Source organism: Canis lupus, chromosome X (genome assembly GCF_003254725.2).
Source record: "Canis lupus dingo isolate Sandy chromosome X, ASM325472v2, whole genome shotgun sequence".
Lineage (NCBI taxonomy): Eukaryota > Metazoa > Chordata > Mammalia > Carnivora > Canidae > Canis > Canis lupus.
In genome coordinates this window covers 40607000-40633737 of record NC_064281.1, presented here as the reverse complement: position 1 = coordinate 40633737, position 26738 = coordinate 40607000, and the positions used below count along the sequence as shown (strand labels likewise).

The window sequence follows — 26738 nt, the reverse complement described above, 5'->3', positions numbered from 1 at the left end:
TAAAGTAATTTTTATAAGAAAATTTATTAAGAGTAGGTGGAACGAACAATGCTTGCCTCCTTTTTCTTATCACATAATTTAAGATATAGAGCAAACATCTGAGATGGGTTGTTTTAAACTGTCATTGGTTTAAAAAATCTATGATTTCAGTTTGTATTTTTCTCCTTTCACCCAAGAGTTAATACAAGGTTTTAAAATTTCCATAGGAAAGGACCTTTTTGTTTTTATTAGCAATTTCTGGTTTTACTGCATTGTGATCAGAGTATTGTTTATATTATGTCCATGTAATAATGGAAATTACTGTTTTCCTTGTGACTTAATATTTGATATTTTGTGTACCATAGACCCTGAGAAGATATATCCTCTATTATTTCCAATATCAAGGTTTCAAGTTAGATATATATTCATCATCTGTACCTTACTGCTTAAGTTATATCTTCTACCTCCTCACTTTTTTGTTCACTTAATCTGTATGAAAGCCTACTATGATTAGTGTGTTTCTATCTACTTCTCCTTGACTCTTCCACAGTTTTTGCTCCATAAAGGTGGTTGCTGTGTTATTCAGTGTATAATTACTCCTAAGTATTACAACTTCACAGTGAATTGTAGCGTTTAGCATTAAAAAGGCTTTTTGGGGTACCTGGGTGGCTCAGGTTGATCATCTGTCTTCAGTTCAGGTCATGATCCTGGGATCGATTCCCGTATCCGGCTCCCCAGAGGGAGCCTGCTTCTCCCTCTGCCTGTGTCTCTGGGCCTCTCTCTCTTTCTCATGAAAAAATAAAATCTTTAAAAAAATTAAAAAGGCTTCTTTGTTTTGGGGGGGCTTGATTTCTACTTTGTCTGAGATCAGGCTCACTCCTCCTCCTACCATTTACCTGGCATACCTTTGTCCATCTCTATTTTTAGCCTTTCTGAACAGGCGTTTTAGGTATATTCTTGTATACAGCATACAGTTGTGTTTTGTTTTGTGAACCATAAAATTTTTTTCTTTAAAAAGACATACTAGGGCAGTCCTGGTGGCTCAGTGGTTTAGCGCCGCCTTCCACCCGGGGCATGATCCTGGAGACCTGGGATGAGTCCCACGTCTGGCTCCCTGCATGGAGCCTGCTTCTTCCTCTGCCTCCCTCTCTATGTCTCTCATGCATAAATACATAAAATACTTTAAAAAATAAAATAAAGACATACTAATATGTCTCAGATATATGGGCTCAACTGTCATATTTGATAATTATATGTATTATGTTATAAATCCTTATGCATCTTTATTAGTGTATTCTTTGCTCTTTTAATTACATTTTTTGTATTTAAGAAGGTTTATAGTTTTATTCTATTTGTCATCTTTGTACTTAGATCTTTAAAAAATGTCCTTTATTTTCTTTTTTAACCTCTTATGATCTAATCTGGTTTATCAGTTTTTATTGCTCTCAGTGAATTCCTCGGGGGTGAGAAGGATAGAAATGAAATGTCTACTGTGGCAGCCAAGAGGACCCCAGTGCAAGCTTTAACCCTACCCCTAGCAAGGAAGCCCTAGCTGTGTGAAAAGTTCGAAGGCCAGAGGTAGAGGATGATGATAGGAGTACAGCTACAACTTGGACTTGGGGAAACAAAGAGATTCCCATAGTTCATTTTCTGCATCCTAAGCACAATTAGGCACTGACAATATGGGAACTAGGATCCATCTAAAGTTTGCTGTACTATTTTTGTTCTTTTTTTTTTTTGAAGATTTTACTTATTTAACAGAGAGAGAAAGAGAGAGCACGTGCATGCATAAGTAGGGAGAGTGGCAGGCAGAGGGAGAGGGAGAAGTGGACTCCCTGTTGAGCGAGGAGCCCGATGTGGGACTCAATCCCAGAACCCCAGGATGATGACCAGAGCCCAAGGTAGACACTTGACCGACTGAGCCACCCAGGTGTGCCAAGTTTGATGTATTGTTATCCTCTGGCTGAAAATGTCCCTGCGTGACTAAGGGGCACAGAAATATGCTCCACCAGCCTGGATACATGATTTAAATGACTATGGAAGTCTAAGCTTTATGATTCTGCATTTTTTCAGCAACAGAAAAAAGTATGCCATGAGGTCTTAAGCTAACCCAGCAACGATGTCAGTGATGAAGGCCCAGGTGAAGTCTAAGCAATGAGGGAATACACTTTCACATAGAAGTATACATACACTGGTCTATACCTCATCTACTAATTTCTAGTTTGGAAAAAAATCAACCATCCACTGGCAAGCTGAAGATAAACACTTCCACATTTCTGGAAGATCAAAGGAAAAAATGCTATCAATCAAACATTTTAGGCTTTAATGCTAATAAAGGTTCTCTGAGGAGAAACATGTTCAAATTATGTGTAACATGAAAGTAGAGGCACAAAGCGTGATCCAATAAAGCAGTTAATTCTCCACTGGTGCCGTTCTGTTTAAACTGACAACATTTCAGAGCATAGGACTGAACTATCACATAATCAAATGATGCCACTTAAATGAATAAAGACTCATTCCATTTGCTACTTTGCAGGGACAACTCTGCAAATGCCTGATGCTTTCACTTAGGGAAGATTAAGAATTAATATGATCTGAGCAAAGTAGAGAAGGAAACCAACCTTAAACATGCTGGTGGCCAGGTGGCAACAAAATGACTTCCTTACCAAGAATCCTAGCCAATTAAAGTTAATTGGGCACTGTGCAGGGAGAAAGCAGTCTATGGAAAAAAAACCTGGTGGTTTATTACATAATGCTTTGTACAAGGAGAGGAAGAGAAGATCAGTCATATCCATTTAACATGTTTTGCATAGAACTCAGTGTTCTGGATGGCTAGGGGGAGAAAACTCAGTCACCATTTTCCTGAACACTGATCCATTTCTTTTTTTTTTTTTTAAGATTTTATTTATTTATTCATGAGAGACACAGAGAAAGAGAGAGGGGCAGAGACATAGGCAGAGGGAGGAGCAGGCTTCATGCAGGGAGCCCGACGCGGGACTCGATCCCGGGTCTCCAGGATCATGGCCTGGGCCAAAGGCAGGCGCTAAACCACTGAGCCACCCAGGGATCCCCGGGAAATCCTAACTTAGATCTGGAAAGAATATTAGAGCTAAGTATTTTCAACCTCCTAAAATATTTCATTATCTTCCATGTGATACACTTCATAAAATAAATGACTGCAAACCATGCTTAGGGCTTAATAATCTCACACCATCTCATATAGCTCAAGCCATGTCTTTTTTTTTTTCCAAGTCATGTCTTTATATTTGATGTAACTGCTTATGAAAATCTGTTCTGTATAGTTTCCTAAGTAGCCTGGAAACATATTGTAGTAGGTTGAATGGTGCCGCCCCGCCCCAAGATATGTCTGCATCCTAATTTCTGGAATCTGTGACTGTTACTTGATTTGGAAAAGGGATCTTTGCAGATATAAATAATTTAAGGATTCTGAGATGAAGAGACCTTCCTAGAACACCTGGGTGGTCCCTAAATCCAATGACAAGTATCCTTATAAGAGAAAGGCAGAGAGAGATTTAAGACAGAAAAGGAGGCAATGTGACCATGGAGTTAAGAGATTGGAGTGATTTATTGATCCACAAATCAATAAATGCTGAAAGTTATCAGAACCTGGAAGTGGAAAAGGATGGAATCTCCCTTAAAGTCTCTGGAGGGAGCACAGCCTGGCCAATTGCGGACTTCTGGCCTCCAGAACTGTGAGAAAATAAATTCCGGTTGTTTTAAGCCACCCAGTTTGTGGTAATTTGTTACAGCAGCCCTAGGAAACTAATACACATGTTTACCAAACAGAAAAGTAACTTGAAGACTCTAGACAAAGAGATACAAAAGCAGAAGCCAGTGAAATCTGGCCCTTGTCCATGGCTTCAGAAATACCAAACCTCCAGGGAACAGACATTCTGTGAAGTCTGGGAAACCTCAGGCTTCAAGAACACCAATCAGTTCAGATCTATTTTTCTTAAGCAAATGAAGGCTAAATCTAATGACTATTATAATTTTTCTTCCATCTTTAGAAAAAATAGCAGACTTATAGGATAAGCCTGATTTCAATTTTACCAGCTAGTCAGATTAAATAGCATCAGATCCAAGGTTTCTAGAGAAGCATTTTTACTCAAGGCAGAGTGCAAGAGTCTGCTTTATCTTGCTGTAGAAACATCCCAAGCATGAGGCAGAACATAAAATGCTGAAGAAGGGATAGGAATGTAAGTTCAGTACTTAGGCAGATATCTGCAAAGTGATATGAAATATATTTACCAAAATGGTCTCATGGATCTGCTTTTGATAAGAAAAGGAATTTGTTTTTTTTTTTAAATGAATACAGGCAAACAAACTAGTTTTAGTGTACCCTGGGTAGAGAGATGTGAGTTGTATACACATACGACAGCATACACATATGCACGTATTTGTATATATTTTCATAAAGAAACAATAAAAGTATAAACCAAAAGCTTTTAAAAAAAATGGCTATCTCTGGGAGTGAGGGAGAAAAAGACCAAAGCTAGAACTTTCTGAATGTATTTTGTCTCATAGTTGGATGTTTGAAGCAGGCAAATATTTATACAGTCAAAAATGAAATTAAAAATCTTTAAAGAGGGGCACCTGGGTGGCTCAGTTGGTTAAGCATCTGCCTTCAGCTCAGGTCATGATCTTGGGGTTCTGGGATCAAGGCCTGCATTGGGCTACTTGCTCAGTGGGGGAGTCTGCTTCTCCCTCTTCCTGTCCCCTTGCTTGTGAGTCACTCTCTCTCTCTTGCTCACTCTCTCAAATAAATAAATAAAATCTTTTTAAAAAATCCTTAAAAAAAGAATATGGGCTCAGGGACAGACTACCTGAATTGGTCTACTGATTTCACCAACTAATTTGGGACAAATTATTTAAATTGTGTCTCAGTTTACTCATCCATAAAATGGAGATAATAATCACACCTCACATGGGTTGTTATAAGAATTATATGGCTGAATTTATGTAAAGGGCTTAGAGTGGTATTAGGCTCATGGTAATTGCTAAATAAATTTTAGCTGTGGTTATTATTTTATTATCATCATCATAGTCTAGTTTACTTCTAAAAGCAGAAAGAAGTATACAGCCGAGTTCTCTTATTTATCTAGTCCATAAAAGTAATTGTTGATGGGATAAAGGAGATGTGAGTTCATGGCTCAACTAAAACATGCATGGTTATGCTCCCAAAGATAGGATTCCCAAGCAACAGGCCCATCAAAAACTCTACCCAACACTCTATAGGCCACAAGGTAACAAAGAAACTTCATAAAGTAAAACATAGCATTTGATGCTAAATTAAAGATTATGAATGAAGGAAGGATCTAGATGTTGACATTGACCTAGCTAATGAAGTTGAGAAGTTTTACAAGTTCTTAGTTGTCTGCCTATTTTATATGCACTAGTAGTTTCCCCAAAAGTTCCTGAAACAAAAAAGCTTTGTACTTACCAGATATCTGCTCGTTTATGGTCAAAGAAGGGATTCACAGGCTAACATACTGCCCAGAAGCTATGCCAAGTCCAACATTGCATGTACATCTTGGCCCTCAGATGCATGCAGAAACAAAGGAGGCCTCACTATGAATATACTTAGAATATCAATGTTTAACCTGCCAGAGCCACAGAATGAAAATGTCCTTCATGGACAGCTCTGGCTTTTACTGCTCTTATTAACATTTCTCAGTGGGCAGTTTCTTAAAGCAAGGCTAGTCTGAACACTTCTGTGACATTTTTTAGAGGAAAAGTCAAAACATTTACTTCCTATATGATACAAAGGGGGAAACTGTCTGGTCCATGTGAATGTAGCAGAGAAACGGGTTAGTTTTGAATCATAGTCACTTAACTATGAAACTATACATAAATGACCACATATATGTCACTCCAACAGCACAAAAAACAGCTGCAAATATGGTAACTATATTTAATTAAAAGGAATTAAGTGTGATTTTCTTAGAATTATACAATCTTAAGGTAAAAAAAAGGATGTTCAGGTTATCTAAAAGAATCAACCACTTAGGCAAAGAAAACCTAACAAAGAATACAAGTTTGTTCTTATATGATGACAAAGGTACCCAGTATTATTAAAAGACACTGTGTCCCAGGTTAATTTTCCAATGGAGCAAAGCTTATTCATTTTTTAAGTTTAAAACTTTAAAGTCATGTAAATATTTTTTTCACAGAAATATTTTTCAAATAGCTTAAAATAATTCTCAGTTTTCTTACAAAGAACAAACAGGGCATTTTTGATGGCTTTGGGTTGACATCAACTGAAACATTAATTACCACAAAGCAATGTACTTCTGGGTAGCTTAGGCAGGTTTGATTACTCCGCTTCCCTACTACCCAACAGAGTATACATCCCTGGTGATGGAGGAGGGTGAGCAATTGAGTCTGAGTTGGGAGATCTGGGCAATTTTCACACAAGAGATGACATCTGAGGTTTACTTTGCAAATTTTTCTCCCATCCCTCACTATTCCCTTTTTTTTCTTTCTTTTTTTCCTCACTATCCCTTTTTTGTACAGTAAGTGTGCACTTGCAAGCTTGGTAGTTTTTATCTCCTGTAGGTCAGAAAACCAAATAATCAAGCATGTTGGAAATACAGGTAAAGTGACATAAACAGGCTCTATGTGAAGGTATTGCAGTGTTCTCTGCTGAGTTAAAATATGTGAGCTTTCACTCTGTTGCTAAGAAAGTCTTGGACGTAATAAATGAAACTATGGAACTACAGATGATATGCCATCAATCCTTTAAGATAGGTTATGTTTTATAGACCAGTTGGACTAATATATGTGATAACATCCTGGCTTTTGAGAAAGAATAGAAGACTTTTTAATACATTCAAATTAGTCATCTAGTACCATGTGCTTTTCCTAGGGTAACTGACTTTATAGAAACATCTTTAAGAGTATGGGCCCTTTTGAGAATCAGATGAAGGCTACTAACATACACATACACACAAAAACACATTAAAGACAAACCCTTAAAAGCCTGTATACAGGGACACCTGAGTGGCTCAGTGGTTGAGCATCTGTCTTCAGCTCAGGGCATGATCCCAGGTCTAGGGATTGAGTCCCACATCAGGCTCCCCAAGAGGAGCCTGCTTCTCCCTCTGCCTATGTCTCTGCCTCCCTCTCTCTCTGTGTCTCATGAATAAATAAATAAAATCTTCATTAAAAAAGTCTGTATAGGGCAGCCCGGGTGGCTGAGCGGGTTAGTGCTGCCTTCAGCCTAGGGCCTGATTCTGGAGACCTGGGATCGAGTCCCACGTCAGGCTCCCTGCATGGAGCCTGCTTCTCCCTCTGCCTGTGTCTCTGCCTCTCTCTCTCTCTCTCTCTGTCTCTCATGAATAAATAAATAAATAATAAATAAATAAATAAAATCTTAAAAAAAAGCCTGTATACAATTTGCAGAAGCTACCAGAGCCCTTGAAACATACGTGGAATTCACACACCCCTAGGAAACTCTTCTCTAGAGGATAAATCAGGGGTAGGCATGCACAGGAATCCCACTGAAGCACTAAACATCAAAGAAAATATGTATCTATTAATGCAGCGGATTAAGCCCCAGTGAAAACAATCATTTATACTGCATTTCAATGACAAACTCTCATTACAAACATAAGGCTTCAGTCAGAAAAAAGAAACTCCCATCTTTACAGGAAGAAAAAGGAAAGACAGGCAGCAAATTAACAATTTTTTCATAAACCCATTAGAGAAATGAGTTGCAGGACAAATGGCCAATATAAGGAAGGACAAACATGCCTGCAGGGAGACATAAGACAGGAACATTTGCTTACCTGGGACAGAAGCCACAGCAGGAACATTTAACCCAGAAAATTTGACAAATTGCTGGGGGCAAAGTGAGGACAACCAAGAGAGAATGAAGTTCCTGGGGGCTATAGTAATAGGGGTTCCAACCCTCTTGTAAGCTTTTCCTCTAGAGACTCAACTAGGCTCTCATAGGAAAGATGGTGGAAAACCTGGAGAAAGCTCTCCCAGTGGTGGGTGCTGTCTGGGTCACTGGTGCTTTGTGTCCTGGCTCCCTTACTGAACAAAAAGTTTCACCTACAGGGGAAGGCTATCAGGTGAGGGCACTGGTGTAATTTCACTAGTGCTGGGGAAAAAGGCAAAGCACCCAAGCTCAGCCTCTCCATGTTACACAGGGGAAAAAAAGCCTTAATCTAGAGAAGGGAGAACCTTAAGGACAGAGACTGAGAATATTGGAAGATATCAGCTACAGGCAGATAGTGGAATAGGAGGCAAGGGCAGAAAAAGCTCTACCCCTCAAGTTCACTTCCCCCATCTCACCCCCACAAACAGGACCACTACACATTTCAGAGACTGAGATGTAATTGGAAGGTTAGAGAACAATGTCTTTCCCCAATACTCTACTACATGCTAAAGCCTCCAGTGATAACAGTGGCTTATACTGGGAGAGCTGCAAAGGACAGTCTCTCTCTCCAAGGACAAGCACAAAGGGAAGACTCTAATCCAAGATAGGAGACAAAAACAAGGTCACCAGAAGAATTAGAAGGAAGTCTTTGGTGTCCACAGCAGTAACACATTTTAAACACTCTCTGACACTGGTGGTGGCAGTGTAAACTGTTGAAGTCCCTTTGGAAAACAGTCTGGCATTTCCTCAGATGGTTAACTAGAATTACTACAGACTCAGCAATTCCCCATCTAGGTGTAAACTCAAAACTGAAAACATATGTCCACATAAAAACTTGTAAATGAATGTTCATAGTAGCATTATTCATAATACTCCAAAGATGGAGACAACCCAAATGTCCATTAATTAATGAATGGATAAACAAAATGTGAAATATCCATACAATGGAGTATCATTCAGTCATTAAAAGAAATGAACTACTGGTACATGCCACAACATGGATGAACCCTGAAAACATTATGCTAAGTTTAAGAAGCCAGACACAAAAGGCTGCATATTGTATGATTCCATTTATATGAACTGTCCAGAACAGGCAAATCCATAGAGACAGAAATTAGATTAGTAGTTGCCAGGGGCTGGGAGTAGGGGAATTAGGGAATAACTGCTAATGGGTAAGGAGTTTCTTTCTGGGGTGATGAAAATGTTCTAAATTTAGACTGTGGTAATGGTCATACAACTCTTATGACTAGACTAAAACCTACTGAATTATACATTTTAAATAGATGAACTATAGAGTGTAAGAAATATAATTCATAAAAGGTGTATAAAATGTTTTCTTTTTTTGAAAAGGGCAATTGTTGTGGCATCAGTGGACATCACTGTAGAGGCCCTGACATCCACTCCCACCCAACAATAACAAAGTACCCCTCCTCTTTAATGTGGTATCATCAGAGACTGGGTAGGAGCCTGGACTGTCACCATCAGCCATCAGTAATGCAGTACCCCTTACCTCTACCACTCTGCTATCAGTAGAGGTAATAGGGTGGGGATTTCCTCTAAAGTAGTAGGGAAACACTCCTCCCTTGTCCCAGAGAGATCACAGAACCACTTTCCTAGAAACTAACAGAAGTAAGATGGGAAGCCTAGGAATTCTGCAAATGTTGGTATGGAGTCAGCATCCTACTTCCCCCACTGGCCTAGCTACAACAGAGGCCTGCTAAAATAGATTTAAATAAGACTTACTGTCTGATAATAATAATACCAAATACAACAGAAAATCACTCATCATACTAAGAACTGGGAATGAGAAGAGACAATCAATAACACCAACACTGAGATGACACAGATATTGGAATCGTCTTGATAAGAAATTTAAAGCAGCCATCATAAAAATGCTTCAATAAGAAATTACAAATTGAAAGTTTCATCAGAGAATAGAGGATGTAAAAAAATAACCAAATAAAAAATTTGAAATGGAATACAATAACTGAAATAACAAACTCATGGCGGGGATAGATTCAATAGAAGAATGGAATTAATAGAATAAAAAGAATCTGAACAAGAGAGATTACCCAATCTGATCAAAAGAAACATTATATACTGAAAAAAGAGAAGAGTCTGAGGAACCTGGGGGAAATAACAAAAGATCTAACATTTATGCAATTTAAGTCCCAAAAGAAGAGGAGAAAGAAGGTAGAGTTGAAAAAATAGATGAAGAAATAGTGGCTGAAAATTTCCCTAAATTGGTAGAAGATATAAACCTAGATTCAAGAACAATAGGATGAACCAAAAGAAATCCATGCCCAGGCACATCATAATCAAACTTTGGGAATAAAGACAAAGAAAAATCTTTAAAGCAAATGGAAAACAAATGACTGATTACCTACAGGGGAGCAACTATTTGAATGAGAGCAGATTTCTCACCAGAAACTTGTGGAGGCCAGAAGAAAGTAGCACATTTGCCAAGTACAGAAAGAAAAGTACTGTTAAACCAGAATTCTGTATCAGGTAAAAATATCCTTCAGGAATGAAGGTGAAACCAAGATATTCTCAAATGAAAGAAGACTAAGAGAACTGGTCACCAGCAGACTTACCCTAAAATAATGGCTAAAAGAAGTTCTTCAAACAGAAAGGAAATGAACAAAAGGAAAGTTGGGACATCAGGAATAAAGGAAGAACAAGAGTGAAAAATATGGGTAAATATAATAAACTATCTTCTTGAATTTAAAAATAATGTTTATTGGTTAAAGCAAAAATTATAACATTGTCTAGTACAGTTCTCAAAGTGTGTAGAGAGAATATTTAAGAAAATTATATTATAAAGGTGGTGGTGGGGGAACGGATAAATGAACCTAGATGGTAAGGTTTCTTTCCTTTTCTTTTTTCTTTTATTTTTAAGTAGGCTTCACACACAACATGGGACTTGAACACACATGACCCTGAGATTAAGAGTCACAGGCTCTACTGACTGAGCCAGCCAGGTGCCCCAGTGGTTAAGGTTTCTATATTTCACTTGAAGTGATAAAATGTAGAGACCACACTAAAAAAGTCCTCCTTTCTTAAGGTTGCTTCCCAAGAGCAACCACTAAAAATCTACACAAAGATATACACTCAAAGCACTACAGAAAAGTCAATATGGGATTCAAAAAAATGTTCGAGTAATCTACAGGAAGACAGAAAATAAAACACAGAAACAAAAAACCAGAGAGAACAAATAGAAAACAAACAGCAAAATGGCAGACTTAAACGAAATCATACCAAAAGTTACATTAACTATAAGTGGCTTAAATATTTCAATTAAAAGAGACTGAAAGAGTGGATTTAAAAAAATGACCCAACTAGGGGTGCCCAGGGGGCTCAGTGAGTTAAGCTTCCAACTCTTGATTTAAGCTTAGGTCATGATTTCAGGGTCATGAGATTGAGCCCCGCATTGGGCTCTGTGCTGAGCAGGGAGTCTGCTTAAGATTCTTTCTCTCCCTCTCCTTTAGCCCATCCCCCAGCTTGTGCTTTCTTTCTTTCTCTCTCTCTCAAATAAACAAATAAATATTTTTAAGAAAATGACCTATGTATCATCTATAAGAAACTCACTTCAAATATAATCATATATATAAGTAAAAGGATGGAAAAATATACACTTTCAAAAGAAAGCCAGGAACTATATTTATATTAGATAGTTGCAGACTCCAGAGCAAACAAAATTATCAAAGACAAAAAGGGACATTAAATGATGCTAAATTCACCAACATATAGCAATCCTAAATATATATGCACCTAACAAGAGTTTCAAAATATATAAAGCAAAACTGACAGAACTGAGAGGAGAAATACACAAATCCATAATCACAGCTGAAGACTTCTATAGCCCTCTCTAAACAACTGATAAAACTACTAGGCAAAATATATGTGAGGATACAAAAGAGTATTGTCAACCAGTAGGAGCCAACAACAGTACAATATACAGTCTTTGCAAGTACCCATGAAATGAAACATTTACCATGATAAATAATATCCTTAGTCATAAAACAAACCTTGACAAATGTAAAATAAGTGAAATCGTGCAGATTATGTTCTTCATCAAAACTGGACTCAAACTAGAAATCAATAACAGAAAGATGGCAGGCAAGTCTCCAAATGTTTGGAAACTAAACAACTTACTTCTAAATAAGCCACGGGCAAAGAGGAAGTCTTAAGAAAAATAAAAAATACACTGAACTAGGTAAAAATGAAAACAACAGACTTACCCTTACCTAGACTAATCCCAAAATTAATGGGATGCAGCTAAAGAAGTGTTTAAAGGGAAATTTATAGGAGTGCCTGGGTGGCTCAGTTGGTTAAGCATCTGCCTTTGGCTCAGGCCATGATCTCGGGGTCCTGAGATCACGCTCCACATCAGTCTCCCTGCTGAGCAGGGAGTCTGCTTCTCCCTTTCCCTCTGTCCCTCCCCACTGCTTGCGCTCTTTCTCTCTCTCAAGCAAATAAATACTTTTAAAAAATAAAGGGAAATTTATAGAACTAAAATTCTTACATTACAAAAGGGGGGGGGAGGTAAAGTCTCAAATAGCCTAAGCATCTACCTCAAGAATCTAGAAAAAGAACAAAGTAAACCTAAAGCAAGAAAAAAGAAAATGAGAACAAAAATCAATGGAATTGAAGAGAAAATAAGAGATGATTTCACTGATTTATGAAACAATTTGAGCCATACATTAAATTAACTTGAGCAGGGAGTCTGCTCAAGTATATAATAAATGTACATGAGTGCAACTGACAGTATTAAAAATTTTTCTATTAAAAATTTTTTTAATGAAAGAAGCACCCAAGGAGATTCTTGGAATTGCTAAATTTGGGAAGTGATCAGTTTATCTAGCATAAAGCTCTTGGCACATAAATTTCAATAAATGGTAGCTATGAGAGGTAGTTGTGATAATGTCCATGTTATAATGACAAAATAAATTATTTCAGAGATGAAATAAACCAGCAAGGCAAACATGGAATCATTCTCTTCTAATGTCAAAGCTAGTTTTTCCCTACAATATCAGGTTCTCTCTTTTATAACAGAAAGTGAAATATAAATTAATAAATTTGCTTCCAGTAGCCCAGATCCCCTATCCCCTGCAACAAAAGACTGCATTCTCACTGAACTGGAGGCATCAGGACTTAAGATCCAAAACTACCGAGTTACTTTGTGCTCTAGGACTGGCTGTCCTAAATGGAAAAGCAGCAAAGTTTCTTTCTCACCATTCTATGGTCAAAACCTCCTCTGGATAGATGGGGAATCTGTTCTGTTCCTGTTTATGTGCATTTTATTCCCTAAGTTTTTCTGCATGAAACAGAGACATATAAACATACTCTGATATTTTACTGTGCCCAGAAAGATCTCAAGCAAAAGATGGAAATGAAAAGTGACCTCTGAGAAAGGGAGAAATGCTCTCTCTGGCGGACACCCTAAAGCAATGCACCCTGTCCCACCTTGTGTGTGAGGGCAGGTGGAACCTGTGCCTTGCTAACAGAATATGTCAAATATGATGGGATGTCATTTCCTTAATTAGGTTATGTTATGTGGCAAATGGGATGGGATGTCATTTCACTGCTGATGTTATGCTGTACAAGATTCAGTCTTAAAAAAAAAAGATTCAGTCTTAGCAGGTTGGAACAAAAGATTTTCCCCTTGTTCGCTTTGACGAAGTAGGCTGCCATGTTTTGAGAGGATCTACGGAGAAGGCCATATGGCAAAAATTATGAGCAGTCTCTAGAAGAAGAGGGTAGCCTTACACCAAAAGCCAGGAAAAAACCAAGGGTCTCAGTCCTCTAGCTGCAAGGAGATGAATTCTGCCAACATCCTGAACGAGTGTGGAAGTGAATTCTTCCCTAGCAAAACCTGCAGAACATACAGCCTTGAAAGATCTGAAACAGAGAATCTAGGGATGCTTTGCCTAAACTCCTGACTCACAGAAACTGAGATAATAAATGTTTGCTGCTTTAAGCCACTAGTTTTGTGATAATTTGTAATGTAGTTAACTAATATACTCCTTTTCCTTTGCAGCTAAGGAAGTCTACTAATAGAAGTAAAGACACACAATGTTAGTTTCTCATCATTTAACTATCACAGAGGAAAGTCTGTAGGATTTGCTAAACCGTTACTAAGTTCATGTACAACCCTGGCACTTTGCTGCCCTTGGAGCAGATGATGACCAGCCTCAGGGCACCTGGGTGGCTCAGTTGGTTAACCATCTGCCTTCAGCTCAGGTCATGATCCCAGGGTCAAGTCCCACACTGGGCTTCTTGCTTAGGGGGGAGTCTGCTTCTCCCTCTCCCTGTCCCCCACTCTCATGCTCTCTCTCAAATAAGTAAATACTTTTTTTTTTTTTAAAAAAGGATGACCAAGGACAGCTCTGGTGGCTCAGTGGTTTAGTGCCACCTTCAGCCCAGGGCATGATCCTGGAGACCTGGGATTGAGTCCCATGTCGGGCTCCCTGCGTGGTGCCTGCTTCTCCCTCTGCCTGTGTCTCTGCCTCTCTCTCTCTCTGTCTCTCATGAATAAATAAAATCTTAAAAAAAGGGATGACCAACCTCACAAGGAGTGATCCATTTTCTTTGGGTTGGCAGTGCCCTGGAGTCTGTAAAGACCCATAAAAACCCATAGCTTCTATCTTCATCCTAATCTTTCCCTTCTCCATCCATAACCTCTTCATCAATTCCTACTTGCACTGCCTTCCACTTGCCAACTTACATCTTTCCAATCAAGGCCAGATCTTTGGGTCTTTCCCAATTCCCCAGGTCTGGCTCCCTTTGACTTCTTGGCTAGGGAAAGCCTTATATTCTAAAGCCAGGCACTTAAATGTCATCACCAAAATGATATCAGTGTGATGACTACTGTTTTCCCAAAGGGAAAAGAAAATGGAATCTTTCTTAAAAACCAAAAAAGTTCCTAAGAAAACAAGTCTATCCCTTGGCACATAGTTTAATCCTCACCTCTCTAAGATCTGGGCATTGTAGGCAGAATGTAGCTATTTCTTTTTTTTTAATTTCTTTATTTTTAAGTCTAAAAATTGAATAATTGATCTCACCTCAGCAGGCTTCTTGTGTTCATGTGGAATTTTTGACTTGCTCCTATACATCGAGCTAGAAGTAAAGGAAGTAGAAGGACCTGCAAAAGATAATTAGACAAAAAATACTGAGAGTTAAATATTACTAAATGTCATATAACTAAATGTCATCCAAGAGAGAAAGGTATGATGGAGAAGAGCACAGTGATCTCACAGCACTGAAGAAAACAGTTAAATTGCAATCAAGGAAGATTCAGAATGGAGTTTAACGCCATTTATAGATGACCTCCTAGAGTGTAAAAGGTTCAACAGTGCTAATGCTGAGGAGATCTGATTTGGTGTAATCATACTTCACAACATTTTGGAATAACATGATTCACATTCCACCTGGAAAAAAATTATCTGCAAAAGCAACTGGAAAAACTAAAAATGTGAGGCAAATAATCTGTGTATCCTTCAGCCCTCCCGCAAATGCTACAAATGATGATTCATCCAGTCAAACATTTAATACCTGAGTTACAACTGGAATTGCAGGGCCTACAATTTATGCTCTTGTACTTTCTGTCCTTTCTAGAAAAGCACTGTTAAATCATTATTAGATTTGGCTTTTGTTGTTTTGGTAAATGAAAAGTAAAGAACAAAATGCTATATGCCACAAAAACCCAATTTTTCCACTTATTTATTTCTAATGAAATTTAAATGAGTAAGAAAAATAGTACCCTAAGCTTTCCTTCCTCGAAATATTATTTTTTTAACCGTTGAAAGAAACATGAAACAGCATGTCCTCAAGTCAAAGAATAAATCCTCAAAGGGTATAGATACAGAGGTTACCAGCTGTTGGCCAGTTCTACTCACACTCGTCTGAACTGTCACTGCTGCTGAGTGTTCTATGGCGTTTCATCCTGGAGCATCCTGGGAAAGAGAACAACACTGAATAAAACAGTCAACACACACACATCCATTTCAGAGGGCAGTTATCACTGCCCAATAGATCCCAAGAAGCAACAGCAGGCAAATCACACAAATCAAATGGTTTCTGTCAAAAATATTCTTAAATGATCTACAGTGATGGGAGAAGAGTACTACCAAATTCTCCAATACAGAGGGTAACAAAGACTGAGAATATGAGCCTCAGGAGCACACCCAAGCAGCATTGGCTCAATGGTCCAGAATTGGCTGCCCTCAGACATGGCCATATGACCATTGTCCACCCAAACAAAAGTGGGTAGCCATGTGGCCATCACCAGCCAGGGGACCACAGTAGGGGAGGAGCAGAAAAGGAAAAAGCATTTTTAAGGCAGAGCTGTCAAGGTCAAAAGGCATGAGACACAGTTGGCTAAAGAAAGAACAGGTGAGGCATGTCCCACCTTTAAGAGTACAACCATCCTGTTTTTCTGTCTGCTCTTTTTTGCTTTTTCCCTGTCCCTATCTCCCAAACAACTAGCCTAATTTAAAATTGTATCTATATATACAACACAAGGAATGTTATAAGAAAGCTCCTGTAGGGGCACTAGGGTGGCTTAGTTGGTGAAGCATCCAACTCTTGGCTTTAGCTCAGGTCATGATTTCAGGGTCATGAGATTGAGCCTGCATAGGGCTCCACACTCAGTGTGGAGTCTGCTTGGGATTCTTTTCCTCTTCCTCTTTCTTCTCCTTCTCCCTCTGCCCCTCCCTCCTGCTCTCTCTTGCTCTCTCAAATCGTTTTTTAAAAGCGGGGAGGCTTGGGGGCGCCTGGGTGGCTCAGTCGACTGAGTGTCTGCCTTTGGCTCCTATCGTGATCTCCAGGTCCTGGGATGGAGCCCTGAGTCAGGCTCCCTGCTCAGTGGGGAGTCTGCTTCTCCCTCTGGTCCTGTGCTCTGTGCTCTCTTGCTTGCTCTCTCTCACAAATAAATAAAATCTTAAAAAAAGAATTATCATTAGCATTTAAAAAAGCTCCTAATATTGTGAAAAATGCAAAATGGGTTTGACTGAAACTGAAATGCCCTTCCTTGCGTGTGTGGCCAATGGAAGATAAAAAAGAGGCACAACTCCACACAAATTTTAGGATTATTTCTTCCAACTCCGTGAAATAAGTTGATGGTATTTTGATAGGCATTGCAAAGATACAAATGTAGTGATCCGAAGGGGCATCTGCACCCCAATGTTTATAGCAGCAATGTCCACCAATAGCCAAACTATGCAAAGAGCCCAGATATCCACTGATTGATGAATGGATAAAGATGTGAGATAGATATCTCTCTATAGTGTGTATCACACTCAGCCATCAAAAACATGAAATCTTGCTATTTGCAATGATGTGGATGGGACTAGAGGATATTATGCTTAGCAAAATAAGTTAATCAGAGAAAGACAATTATCCTATGATGTCACTCCTATGTGGAATTTAAGAAACAAGACAAAGGATCATAGGGGAAGAGAGGAAAAAAATAAAACAAGATGAAATCAGAGAGGGAGAAAAACCATAAGAGACTCTTAATCACAGGAAATAATTACATTATATGTTAATGTAAAATACATTATATGTTAATTGAATTTAAATAAAAAAAGAAACATCCATGGGTTCAGAAGTAGGCAGGAAAGTACTAATTATTACATATTAACTAGTATTTAAGGTAATTAATGACTGAAAACAAAGTCATAGGTGTTTAGAATACTTGATTCCAGACAGTCTCTGGAAAAAAAATTCCACGGTCAAGTATCTTTGGGAAATGTAATTAAATTCTGCGCTTAAACATTCACAATGAATATTAGCATATTAAAACTGCTGACAAGAGCCATATTTTACATAATTTAACTGGTGTTCCCATATTTTATTTAGAAAATAAATATTTTTACTCTTTTACTCTCTTTTAAGATTTATTTATTTATTTTAGCGGGGGAGAGAGGAGCAGAGAGAGAGAGAGAGAAAGGCACAACGTTTTTGGGAACACACCAGCACTACAGTATAAATTTTTTAAAATTTTTATTTATTTATGATAGTCACAGAGAGAGAAAGAGAGAGAGGCAGAGACATAGGCAGAGGGAGAAGCAGGCTCCATGCACTGGGAGCCCGATGTGGGATTCGATCCCGGGTCTCCAGGATCGCGCCCTGGGCCAAAGGCAGGCGCCAAACTGCTGCGCCACCCAGGGATCCCAGCACTATAGTATAAGAAAAACAGAAGATACTGCAAGTTACAAAAAGAAGTACTGAAGAAATGAACTAGAAAAGAGTGACACAAAAGTGACATTCCTTTATGTGCCACACTATACAAAATGCTATTAGAAGCAATCATTATTCCAGAAGGCATAAAGGTCAGGGCTACTGCTACTGCCTTGGAGCCACTCACAATCTACCAAGGAGATAGAAACCCCAGTAAAAGGCCTTTGTGAACAATTAGAAGTAACAAACAAAACTATGTTAAAAAGCTAATAGAGTTCCACTTCTGGAATGACTATATGAAGAGGTTTACCAATTCACTCCCCAATGAAACTGGTAAAAATTACTTTAAAAAGAAACAAAAACCTATTTACTTAAGATCGATCTCTAGAAATGGCTGTAAGGACACACAGCAAATAGAAGCAGCATTTATTAAAGAAAATCTACTAAAACTCAGTAAGAAAGAATTTGTAGTATTTGCACCTAGAACCACTTCCTTCACCCTCTCTCCCAGCACAGATCTCATACTAGACTGGAGCAGCCAAGAACAGAGAGCTCCCTCTCTCCCAGTTCCCACTTGTAAGGCTTTCTTCCTGGGAGGAGCAAGATGTCAGCATTTTTCATCCTGCCCCATCTACCTGTTGCTGAGGTTAAGTTCCAGACAAGAATAGCTGAGGACTGTGCCTTCCTTCTTCCAAGTGGTCCCCACTGCTGGGATAAAGGCTATACCTTGGGTGTGAAGCCACCAAAAATAATGAGGTTCCAATTCCCCTGACTCCAATTCATCAAGTGAGGGTTCTACATCATGAGAGGCAAACCTAGGAGACCTGAAGGCTACCACTCAGAGGGAAGTATATCATTGTCCCCACCCTCTACATTAGAGCTGTGGCTCAGAGACTAGTCCAGGAGGAAAAGCAGACCATAGAATAGAGGGCTTGAAAGCTCTTCCCAATAGGAGTTGACTTCATTTGCAACCAAGCATGGAGAGGTTCAAGCCTAGGCTAGCTAGCATGTTGGAGAATCAGGGAAATAGACAGCTGGGAGGAACAATCCTGTTGTCAGAAAAAAAAATCAAATACTGATCTCAGGAACTATCCCTTCAAAGAAGCTCTAATTCAACTGGATCAGTTTGTGGAGCAATTTATGTCCCAGGGTATTATTAAAAACAACAGAGCAAACAGCTAGTTCAGCTTAACAGCGTGGTGTGAGGACACCTGGGTGGCTCAGTCAGTTAAGTGTCTGCCTTCAGCTCAGGTCATGATCTTGGAGTCCTGGGATAGAGCCTGCATCTATCTATCCCTGCTCAGTGGGAGCCCTATCTCTCTGCCTGTCACCTCTCCTCCCCCTCCCCCAGCCCCCCAGCTCATGCCCTCTCTCAAGCAAAAACAACAACAACAACAACAACAACAACAACAACAACAAAAACCCAATAGCATGGTGTGGTGAGGAAAAAGTCATAAAGAGCCCTGCCAAAGCCAATGTCATCCCAGCGTGACTGGGGCATACCAAAGGCTGCACCCCTAAGAAACAACATCAAGACTTACACTGCAGGGCAAAGGTGAGGAGTAAATAGGGGTGCCTGGGTGGCTCAGTCAGTTAAGTGTCTGATTCTTGATTTCAGCTCAGGTCATGATCTCAGGGTAGTAAAATTGAGCCCCATATCAGGGCTCTGTGTTGGGCATGGAGTCTGCTTAAGATTCAATCACTCTCCCTCTGCCCCCACCAACTTCCCCTCAAAAAAAAAAAGGTGGTGTGTAAATAGACTTTAGTAAAATAATCCAGTCATTAAAGAAATGAACAAGCAAATAACAATAAAGTGCCCTGGGTGAGGGGGGCCCAGTACCCAATGTTGCTACATCATATTATCTAAAATGTCCAGTTTCCAACAAAAAGTTATGAGACATGTAAAGAAACAGGAAAGTATGATCTATACACCAGAAAAAAAAAAACAAGCAACAGAAACTGTGAGAGCAACCAGATATCAGACTGGACAAGTAAAGATTTCAAATTAGCCATGTAAATATGTAACTAAGAAAAAACTAAGAAAAAACATGATTAAGGAAATAAAGGAAGGTAAGAGAATCAATAAAGAAGTAGAAAGTATAAAAAGAACCATCCGGTAATTCTGGCATCGAAAAGTACAATAACTGAAATGAAAAATTCACTAATGGGGCCCAACAGTTGATTTGAACTGGAAAAATAATTAGTGAACTTGAAATAGATCAATAGAGACTATGCAAGTCAAAGAACAGAAGAGACAAAAAGATGAAGAAAAATGAACAAAGCCTCAGAGAAATGAGGGACACCATTAAGTGCACCAACATATATGGGAGTACCAGAAGGAAAGGAGACACAAAGGAACAGAAAAAATATTCAAAAAAATTACAGCTGGGGCACCTGGGTGGCTGGTTAAGTGTCCAACTTCGGCTCAGGTCATGATCTCAGGGTCATGAGATCGAGCCCTGCATCAGGCTCCAAGCTCAGCGTGGAATCTGCTTGAGCTTCTCTCCATCTCTCTGCCCCTCTCCCCAACTCTCTCTTTAAAATAAATCTTAAAAAAGATTATGGCTGAAAAATCCCCAAATTACTGAAAAAAAAATTAATTTGCATATTCAGGAAGCTCAACAAACTCCAAGTAATTTATATTACCACCACTACCACTACCATCTGCAAAGAGATCCACAAGAAGGTACATAATAGTACAAGTGCTGAAAGCCAGACAAGGAGAAAATACTGCAAGTAGCAAAGTGACTCCTCACTGTTAAGGTAACTCCAATAAGGTTAACAGTTGACTTCTCATCAGAAACAGTCAAGTCAGAAGATAATGAGGTAAGTAAGATATTCAAAGTACTCTATAGTGATGGTTGCACATATCAGTGAATATTTTAAAAATCATTAAAAGTTGTACATTTTAAATGGTTGAACTGTATGGTATGTAAATTATATCTCAATAAAAGCTATTCTTAAAAAAAACTAACAGGATTAGTATAAGTATCAAAATCATTGATCAAAATTCTATTTGTCCTAATGTTAAAGTCAACTGAATTTTTTAAAAATTGAGATATAACTGACATTTAACACTATGTGTTTCAAGTATACAACATAATGATTCAATATGTGAAAGTTGAAGACTATTTTTTATAAACTAGTTTTATTATTTTTTTTTAGAGGGAGGGAGTGGGGGAGAGGCAGAGGGAGAGAGAAAATCTTAAGCAGGCTCCATGCCCAGTGCAGAGCCTGACATAGGGCTTGATCTCCCAACCCTGAGATATGACCTGAGCCGAAATCAAGAGTTGGATGCTTAAATGACTCAGTCACTCAGGTACCTTGAAGACTATTCCTTTAAATAGAATGTTATCCTATTATCATATAAATTTATGGGGCTACATCTGGCTCCTTGGCACAAGACTTAAGACATTCAAACGCTCTTCTGAAATGCAAACAAGATCAACAGTAACAAAATATATCCCATCAAAAAGTAATGTGGGGGCACCTGAGTGGCTCAGTCAGTTAACTGTCTGCCTTCGGCTCAGGTCATAATCCCAGGGTCCTGGAATCAAGCCCCACGTCAGGCTCCTTGCTGAGCAGGGAGCCTATTTCTCCCTCTCCTCCCCACTGTGCTTTCTCTCGCTAGCTCTGTCGCTGTTTCTCTCTCTCAAATAAATAAAATCTTTAAAAAAAAGTAATATGTAATTTAAAGCCACAATGAATGCAGGAATTAAAAATAAAAGTAATGTATTTTTCTAACTATTCCCTATTGGATGCACTTATTCTCTATTGAGTAGCACGTCATTTGACTGATACGATTGGGATGTTCCATGTATATAAACTTTCCAGATAAGTGGTATGCCCAAACATTTAAAATCCTATTACCAATGGGAGCTTTTCTAAAATATAGATTAGTATTTTACTGTTGCAGTAACAAGTTACCAGATACTCAGTGGCTTAAAACGACTTAAATTTATTATCTTATAGTTCAGTGGGTCAGAAGCCTGATAACAGGTATCACTGGGCTAAAATCAAGATATCAGCAAGGTTGCATTCTTTTCTGGAGGCTCAAGCAGAGAATCCATGTCCTTGCCTTTTCCATCCTCTAGAAGCCACTCATATTCCTCAGATCTTGGCCATCTTCTTCAATCTTCAAAGCCAGCAACTGCATGTCTCTGACCCTGCCTGCTTCTGTCACACCTCTTTCTCTGACCCTCTCTTTTGCCTCTCTTCCACTTTTAAGGACCCTTGTGATTACTTCAGGCTCACCCAGAAAATTCAGGATAATGTCCCTATCTTAAAGTCATCTGATTAGCAACCCTAATTGTCCTTTGCCATGTAACCTAATATATTCATAGGTTCCAGGGATTAGGGCATAGACGTTATTCTACCACAACCTAATATATTTTTGCATTATTAAAAGTAAATATACTCCACAAATATGTCCAACAGATTTCTGATAAAGGTAGAAAAGTAATTTAACAGAGGAAAGATAGCCTTTTCAACAAATGGTACTGGCACAATAGTAAAAAAAAAAAAAAAAAAAAAAAAAAAAAAAGAACCTCAACCTAACTCTCATACCTTATACAAAAGCTAACTCAATTCAAAATAGACCATGGGGGGATCCCTGGGTGGCTCAGCGGTTTAGCGCCTGCCTGCCTTTGGCCCAGGGCGCGATCCTGGAGTCCCGGGATCGAGTCCCACGTCGAGCTCCTGGCATGGAGCCTGCTTCTCCCTCCTCCTGTGTCTCTGCCTCTCTCTCTCTCTCTCTCTCTGTCTATCATAAATAAATAAATCTTAAAAAAAACATAGATCATGGACTTAAATGTAAAACTATAAGACTTTCAGAAAAACTGGAGAAAATCTTCAGAATCGAGGGCTAAGTAAAGAGTTCTTTGACCTAACACCAAAAACATGATCTGTCAATGAAAAATTCACCTCCGTCAAAATGAAAAAATACTAGCTCTGCAAAAGACTGTTGAGAAGATACAAAAACAAGCTACAGAACAGGAAAATTTTTTTTTATAAAACACATATCCAACAATGGACTTGTATCCAGAATACGTAAAGAATTCTCAAAAAAAACCTCAACAGTAAGGAAATAAATGATTCAGTTAAAAATGGGCGCCTGGATGGCTCAGTTGTTTAAGTGTCTGCCTTCAGGTCAGGTCATTATCCTGAGGTACTGGGCTTAAACCCTGCATCCTGGCTCCCTGATCAACGAGGAGTCTGCTTCTCCTTCTCTCTCTTATCCTTCCCCCTGCTGTGATCTCTGTCTCTCTCAAATGAATAAAAAGAATATTTATGAAGACGGCTGGAGAATATCCAAATGTCCAAAAGACTTGAACAGACATTTCATCAAAAAGTAATAGGAATGGTAAATAAACACATGAAAAAATACTCAGGGGATGCCTGGACGGCTCAGTGGTTAAGCATCTGCCTTTGGCTCAGGGCGTGATCCTGGAGTCCCGGAATCAAGTCCCACATCGGGCTCCCTGCATGGAGCCTGCTTCTCCCTCTGACTCTCTGTGTCTCTCATGAATAAATAAAATCTTTAAAAAAAGAAAAAGATACTCAGCCATTAGGGAAATGCAAATTAAAATCACTATCGCTGAACTAAGAAATAGTGATACTTCAAATGGTAAAGATGTGAAGAAACTATAATCACTCATACATTGCTGGTGGGAATGTAAAATGGTACAGCTACTCTAGAAAACAATTTAGCTATTTCTTTAAATATTAAACATGCCTCTACATAGGAACCAGTAATTGCACTCGTGGGCATTTAGTCCAGAGAAATGAAAATTTATGTTCACACTAAAACCTGTACACAAATATTTATAGCAGTTTTATTCATAATAGCCCCAAACGGAAAACAACCCAGATGTCTTTCAATAGGTGAACAGTTAAACAATTTGTGGTACATCCATAGCATGGAATACTACTCAGCAATAAAAAGGAACAAAGTATTGATACATGCTATAACGTGAAAAACATATATAAGATATGTAAAAAAAAGCCTAGCAAAACATTATGCACAGTGGAAAAAGTTATAAACATAAGATTGCTTATTTTGTGATTCCATTTATACAAAATGTACAGAGCAGTGGTTGCCTAGGGTTGGGAGTGGGAATGCAGATTGACTATAAATGAGCACAAAGCTTTTCTTTTTTGGGGGTGTGTGTGACAGAAATGTTCTAAAACTGGACAGTAGTGATGGTTGCAAAACCCTATAAACATACTAAAACTCACTGAACTATATACTTAAAATGCATGAATGTTACAGAATTACATAACTTATAGTATGTAAATTATACTTCAATAAAGCTTAAAAAACCTTTAAAAGTTATTGTAATATTTACCAATGAGAATTTTTAGGCAGAGGCAGGAAGAGTTAGCAATAGAAAAATTCTGTGTCTATTGAACATTACCCCTAGATGGATAATTCATACTGAGACTGAAGTAGCATATTCCATAAAAGAAATAGTTATATTCTCCAAAAACTCTCAGTGAAGAAAGCCAACTGAGCACAGAACCTACCCTCTCTCTCCTCACTTCCTGGAGTTTCAGGAGACCCATGACTTCTTGTGAGATAGATACTCCTCTCATCTGAAGTTCTGGTCTTAGGAACTTTGGCTAAAACAGTTATCTCCATTTTCTCCTCACTAATTAATTAATGTTCTTGTTTATATTTTTATGTATGTAGAATTTGTTTTTATTTTAATTCCAGTTTAACATACAATGTTATATTAGTTTCAGGTGTACAATATAGTAATTTCCATTATCTATAACATTCTGTTCTTTAGAAGTTGGTTATCAAACTGTTCATGACTGAGGGAGGTACAAATTTTTAAGAATCTGCAAAATTTTGTGTTTTTAAAAACTATTACAGTAACAATCACTTTTTTATGAAAGATGGACACAAAGCAATCTTGCCTTATCAGTGAAGAGTCTTGGAAACAGATTAACACCAATAACATCAGTCCTGGGAATAAGAAAGTGGGTTTGTTAATGATTTTTAGAAAAGAAAACAAACAAAATTTTGGGTTTGGGCTTTTATAGTGCATTGATCTGTCTGTCCATTTCTCTGATGCCACTGCTGTTCTAATCACTGTAGGAAAATTACAAAGAACAGTAAATGTAGCACAATGATAGTAAATCTTTAGCTCTGTCTTTATTATTTCTTTGTGTGTGTGTGTGTGTGTGTGTGTGTGTGTGTGTGTCTGATCTTATTTATTTTGTCACTCTGAGAAAATCTCATTTTTGACTGGACTCAGACTTAGAGGTAGAAGCTCTCAGAGAGGACAGCCTCCGTCTCTAGGCAATCTGTTCCTGGCGTTTTTCTTTGGCCTCCTTCATTCTCTTGGCCAAAGGTTTAGCATATTCTGCATCCTCTTCCTTATTTTTCTTAGTACGCTGTTTCTTCAAAGCAATACGCCGACATTTGTGTTGGAGGACACGTGGAGTAACAAGACGCTGAATCTTGGGTGCTTTGGTTCTAGGTTTCTTACCTTCTTTGTTTAGGGGCTTTCTAACAACATACTGGCGGACATCGTCTTCTTTTGACAGATTAAAAAGCTTTCGGATTCTGCTGGCTCTTTTGGGCCCCAGGCGACGAGGCACAGTAGTATCCGTGACTCCAGAAATATCCTTCTCCCCTTTTTTCACAATAACCAAATTGAGAACACTGAGATTGGCATACACAATGCAACCCCGAACAGATTTGCGCTTCCTCTCTCCAGTCCTCCTGGGTCAGTAGCAGGAATGCCCCTTACTCAGCAGCAGGCGGACACGGCCATGGGTCAAGACACCCTGCTTCATGGGGAAGCCTTGTTTGTCATTGCCACCACTGATTCGCACCACGTAACCCTTCCATTCCTTGCCCAGAGCATCGGCAGCAACTTCTGTGGCCATACGCTTCTCATAAAAGGTACGCAGTTTGCGCTCATCATCCACTTCAATGAGTTTCTGGCAGCCAGCAGCTGGGAAAGAGATGTTCGGCTTCATCCTGAAGCGGCCTGTCTTTATTATTTCTAATCACAACAGTACTATAAATATCACCATCAACCAGCTGTTTTACAGATGAGGAAATTGGGGTTCAGAAATGTTTAATGGAAATGCTTGCAGCCACACGGCCACCAGAGGGCAGAACTGGCAGGTATATCAGGACTGGGCACTCCAAGTTGACCCCGAGACCTGAGGCAGGCAGGGGTGGGGGGGAGGAATGACAGCAGAAATGCTGGCCTTCTAAGCCCAGCCTCCTAGGCGTGACCTTGGAGGCCCACAGTATTGTGGTTTCTATCTGTCAGGCCTCATCACCTGCTGTTCCCCTACCTCCAGCACAAGCTAGGCCCAATGAGATTCCAGGAACGCATCTTATTTCATACTTGCCGACCTTTGCATGGAGCTCATCCCTCTGTCTATAGTTCCTTCTTTGTTAACCCTGACCACCCCATTTTCCTCTCACCTGGTCCTACCTACCCATTTGTTGGATCCCTTCAATGAAGCTCTTCAGATAGCACCCTCCCACAATTATTCATTCCTTTGCTTTCTATCCAAGTCTCTGTGCATGCTTTTGTTGGTGTAAAAAGCACCTCGCTTATGCTGTAAATATTCTTTACATGGTCAGCCCTGCCACTAGACCACACCCATCTTAAATGCGTGGACTATATCACATTCATCTTTTATT

General features: G+C 39.0%; 2 protein-coding genes across 6 annotated transcripts in view; both read right to left on the bottom strand.

Moving 5' to 3' along the window:
- Positions 1–26738, bottom strand: part of JADE3 (jade family PHD finger 3) — a 137174-nt gene that overhangs the window by 46472 nt on the left and 63964 nt on the right. For 3 of the 5 annotated variants that reach the window (XM_025468880.2, XM_025468879.3, XM_025468881.3), the window contains exons 2-3: positions 15781–15837; positions 14947–15026 (exon numbers count right to left, since the gene is read on the bottom strand). In XM_025468880.2, coding sequence (XP_025324665.1) covers positions 14947–15026; positions 15781–15826 — 126 coding nt within the window. In that variant the 5' untranslated portion in view covers positions 15827–15837. Of the gene's footprint in view, positions 1–640; positions 785–14946; positions 15027–15780; positions 15839–26738 lie in introns of those variants that run through there. The other 2 variants (XM_049107188.1, XM_049107190.1) reach the window with 2 other exon arrangements.
- Positions 25270–26100, bottom strand: LOC112673258 (40S ribosomal protein S6-like). Its single transcript, XM_035711741.2, has one exon. The coding sequence runs from the start codon at positions 26054–26056 to the stop codon at positions 25802–25804; it is 255 nt and encodes an 84-aa protein (XP_035567634.1). The 5' UTR covers positions 26057–26100; the 3' UTR covers positions 25270–25801.